General features: G+C 63.8%; 1 protein-coding gene across 1 annotated transcript; it reads right to left on the reverse strand.

Moving 5' to 3' along the window:
• Positions 1-1,762: 1,762 nt before the first annotated feature.
• CHST3 (carbohydrate sulfotransferase 3) lies at positions 1,763-3,294 on the reverse strand. The gene is made up of 2 exons (XM_075717978.1): positions 3,149-3,294; positions 1,763-2,993 (listed from the first exon to the last, which is right to left on the reverse strand). The coding sequence occupies exons 1-2, from the start codon at positions 3,283-3,285 to the stop codon at positions 1,763-1,765; spliced, it is 1,368 nt and encodes a 455-aa protein (XP_075574093.1). The 5' UTR covers positions 3,286-3,294.
• Between the last annotated feature and the right edge of the window lie 1,266 nt (positions 3,295-4,560).

Here is a 4,560-nt window from a genome sequence, read left to right on the forward strand (position 1 = left end):
GCGATGAGGGTATCGCCCACGCTGCTCAACGCAAAAAGAAAATCCGTGCTTTTTTGCACCCTCTCCCCAGCCGGCCAGCCTCGAGCACCCCGGCTCCGCACCTTGAGGCCAGATGCTCCCCGGCGAGGGTCGGCCGTGCTTGGAAAACCTCCCCGGCGGGCAGGCGGGCGCCCAGGGCTCCGGCGTGGCTGCTCCCCGCCGGCCGGCCCTGCGCTCCTCAATGCTGCCTCTGTTCTCCCTCTTGGGTCAAAAACACGGCTTTTGTGAGCTCGCCCCAGCCGTGGCTCGTCACCGGAGCCCTGGCGCGTTCCTCCCGGCTGCCCTCCGCCGGCAGAAATGCAGTCCAGTTGTGGCCAGCCGCCGCCGCCGCCTGATTTTTACTTATTTATTTTTGCTTTCGGCCAACAGCTCTGGCTGGGGAGAGGCAATGTGGGGCTGCTGGCCGTGGCCAGGGGGCAGCGGGGACCCCTCGGGCCTTCCCCAGCAAGTCTTAGGTGCAGACAACAGCTACCCTCCGCCGGAATGCCTGGCTTCTCCCTCGGGTGGCTGCCATAACCCAAAATACCCGGGGAATAAAGGGATGCGCTGCAAAGCGGGCTAAAAATAAGCATTTTAATTAATGAAATGTGAATTGGAGCTCAGCACCAGGCTGTTGGCACGTGCAGACGTTCACCCAGCAAACACCCCAAAACTCCCCGTGCCTGCACCGAACCCCAGGTGTCGGTCATCCGCCGGCAAATATTTCTCGGGCTCCCCCCGGCCGGGGGACACATGCAAATACCAAGGAGACAGGAGATGCTTTGGACTCTGAGATGTTGTATTTTTGTTTTTAATTAAATAAGTCCGACTGCCTTGCAGCAAGCGCCGAGGTTCGCAGTCGCTCTTGCATGAGGCGAGTGCAGCTCCGGCACCGGCCGCGCTCTGCCGGGAGTCTGGGGGGGTTAAAGCCCCTTGGTCCCCGGGGGCACGTGGTGGTCTCCGGCCAAAATCCGACCTCTGCCACCTTGGCTCCGGCTGTCTATCTGGTTTTTTTCGGTACGTTGTGCTGCTCTGATTTTTTTTTTTTTGGGCTTAGCTCCTTGACTGCTTCCCCCTCTTTTTCATGTAATAAATAAATAAATCCACCTGGGGACCCTGATATGTAAATACACAGAGAAAAAGAGAAGAGAAGAAGAAAAAAAAAAAAAAAAAAAGGGGAAAACCAACCCCAAAAATGCCCCAAATCAACTTTGAAGTGCACTAAGCCACCTCATTTCATTGCAGCCTGAGCGCCAGTGCTCCACGGGCGACTCCTGCCCCAGCACACCTCGGGGGCAGTTCCCAGTCTGTGCTGGTGTATGAAGGCACTAAACCAGTAAGGCCTCTGGGGTCCGGGTCCTCGCTGGCACTGTGAGGGTCTCGTCCTTGCCTCGTCCCAGCTGCAGGGACAAGGCGGAGGCGCTCAGCCCCATTGCCCTCCGCTCACCCTCCTCTTCCTCGCCGCGGCCCCCGGGATGGGGAAGTGGCCTCAGCACCGAACTCCCCGCCGCCCTTCACCCTTGCGATTTCCCCATTCCTGAAGAAATTCTGTAATTCAGGCTCTGCAGGACCCCGAAGTCGGCTCCGCTGGGATGCTCTGGCTCCCGGGGCTGCCGCTTTCCAGCCGGCAGCAGCAAGGAGCATCCCTGGAAAGCGGGGACCCCCCCCCCCCCGGGTCTCCTCCGGGCCGGCCGGGAGCGCGGCCGCAGCCCCTTGTTCCCCCCCGCCGCCTTGCCCCCCGCCGTTACGTGACCCAGGAGGGCTGTGCCTCCTCCAGCAAGCTGAAGGAGCGGTTGGCCAGCGCCGCAGGGCTGTCCACCAGCTTGTAGCCGAAAAGGCGCATGGCCGGGGCGCAGGCGTCCTGCACCACCTGCGCCAGCTTGAAGGGGATGCTGAACCGCCACTTCTCAAACTGCTCGGAGGAGTTTTTGCGGGTGGAATAGACGCCGCTGCTGTCGCGGGGCGCCTGCGTGTTCTTGCTGATCCATTTCTCCACCTGGGGGGTGAGGGGGAGCCCGGCGAAGCGGTACATCTCCTCCGCCTTCTGCAAGGGCGCCTGCGCCACGTCCTCGTAGCGTACCAGCATGTAGCGACCCCGCAGCCAGCCCGGCCGCCGCAGCCCCAGCTCGGCCGACAGCCGGATGCTCTCGCAGTTCCCCCGCAGCCGCTGCACCTCCTCCTCACGGAGGGGAGCCTCCCCTTCGGACACCCACTTCTTCCAGGTCTCGTACTTGCCGGAGAAGGCCACCATGCGAGAGGCCAGGACGGCCCGGGGGTCCCGCACCAGCTGGATGATGCGCACGTCCAGCCGGGGATCCTCCACCAGTGGCTGCAGGAATTCCAGCTGCCGGATGCGCACCGTCTTCAGGGCCACGTGCTGCTTGCGCCGGCACGCCTCGACGGCCAGGGTGATGTTGAGGGGGCCGCAGCGGCGGTTCTTGCAGTGGTACCTCTCGAAGACCTTCTTGGCGCTGGGCGTGCAGACGGGCTCCTCGCAGAGCGAGCGGCTCGAGCCTCGTCGAAACATGAAAGGGGTCAGGTGGCCCTCGGGCGCCGGCGAGATGAAGCTCTCCAAGATGTAGAGGTCACAGAGGAGGAGCTGCTTGAGGACGTCGCGGTAGACCAGGGCCGAGCCCACCGCGTTGGCTCCCCCCGGCTCGAAGGTCACCATCCTCTCGATGTGCCAGAGGGGCTCGAAGAGGTAGAAGATGCTGCCTTGCTGGTTGAAGAACTCCCCCACGAAGGAGGAGCCGGTGCGGGTGGTGGCCATCAGCAGGACGTGCCGCCGCGGCCCGGGGTCCCCGTCACCCCCCAGCTGCAGGGTGATGTTGCGCAGCTGGGACCTCAGCTGGGAGAAGGTGGCGTCCAGCTCTTGCAGCGAGGCCAGCGAGCCGTTTTCGGCCGGCGCTGGGCTGGCCTCCGTGCCGTTGGCCTCTGCCAGCGCCTGCGGGGACTGCTTCAGCTTGTCCGACACCCTGCGGGGAGAGCCAGCCCAGCCTGGAGGGGAGCGGGACCACCCCTGCGTCCCGACGGGGTGTTTTGGGGGGGCTCCCGCTGCACAGGAGCTCGGGATGTGGGGGAGTGAAAGCGTTAAAAGCGTGGCGGGGTGGCTTAGGTACCCGCTCCCTACCTGGAGATGAAGTTGTTCTCCTTCTCGATGATGATGAGGCCGACGACGAAGACCAGCAGGATGGCGTACTTGCTCCTCATCTTCAGGCGGTGCAGCAGCTCCCGGAAATCCTGGGGCAACGCGCGTCGGATCTCCATGGGAGCCAGGCAGATGGGTGTCCCTGCCGCCCGTGGGGAGCTGGCGTGGGCTAGCTGCCCGGCATCCTCCGCGAGAAGGAGGGTCAGCGCCGTGCGGGCTCTCTGCGGGCAGGGGGGAGCGGGCAGGGGTCAGAGCCTGACCCTTCCCACAAGGAACGACCAACAAGGTCTTGACAAGAGGGCTAAAAAGCAGAGGGGAAGGGGGGGGGAAATCCTCCCCACGGCTCCCATCCCGCCCGCGAGGAGCAGCTGCCAGAAGCCCCCATCGGCCGCCTCCCCTCCTTCCCGAAATACATCTGCCCGACAGGACCCCTTCCTGCGCCTCCGCCGGCCGCCCCTGCCAGCCCTGAAACCCAATCCCTGCCGCCCCGACAGCTGCCTGCTCCCCGCCAGCCAAAAACCTGCTGACGGCAGTGAGGGCCCCCCCTGGGTGCCGGAGCAGCTCCTCATCCCGCTCCCCGGAGCATCGTGGCTCCCGGCCTCTAGAAAGAGCGGCTTCTGGGGAGGTTTGCAGGCTCCGCCATAGGGCCCCGGCGTGCAGCCGCGCGGCTTCCGCCTTCCCGTGGCACGGCAGCAGCCACAAAAATGAAACCCAGAGGGTTTCCAGGATTGACAGGGGGGCTGGAAAACGCTGCTGCTGCCACCAGCACCGTTCGGGGTATAAAATGCTCCTGGGAGCTTTTTCTGAAAAGAAAAAAAAAAAAAAAAAAACCAAAACCCAAATGATGGTGCAGCTGCTTGGTGCAGGATGCAAAACCTGCTGGGAGACTCAGCACCCCCCCCATCCCCCCCAGCAGCCTTCCTCCTCCTCCCAGCACCAACAAAATTGGGGTGATGGCGGGAGCCGCCCTGAGTTGCACCAAACCCACATCCCAAGCGGGCCATGGTGGAGATTTTGGGGGGGGGGCCAAAGCCACCGTTTGGGACCCCAAAGCAGGTCCCCGGCACGTGTCACGTGCAAATTTACACGCAGGGGGCTTGCTGGCGCCTGCTACCTGGCCGCTGGTTCGCACGCCCGGCGGCCGGCCGGCCACGTGGGTGATGCTGTTTGCTCGTCCTGCTTTTTGGCCAGACTTTTGGTGACTCAGGGAAAGTCTATTTAGCTTTGGTTTGGCTCCCGCCAGCATGACCCCGGGAGCCTATCCCACCCCTGTTTTCAGGGGTGAAGGGTGGGGGGGGAGCCTGGCAGAGCCTCGTCTTTTGGGGGGGTCCTGGGGTTTGCCAGAGGGGAGATGCCCCGGCCGAGCCGCGGTACCCGCAGCCCTCGGCAGGGTG

This window comes from Pelecanus crispus, chromosome 10, assembly GCF_030463565.1.
Source record: "Pelecanus crispus isolate bPelCri1 chromosome 10, bPelCri1.pri, whole genome shotgun sequence".
NCBI lineage: Eukaryota > Metazoa > Chordata > Aves > Pelecaniformes > Pelecanidae > Pelecanus > Pelecanus crispus.

Coding starts and splice junctions, on each gene's coding strand:
- CHST3 (XM_075717978.1), bottom strand. CDS start 3,285: ATGGAGATCCGACGCGCGTTGCCCCAGGATTTCCGGGAGCTGCTGCAC. Junction 2,994..3,148: donor GAGAACAACTTCATCTCCAG/GTAGGGAGCGGG, acceptor CTCTCCCCGCAG/GGTGTCGGACAAGCTGAAGC.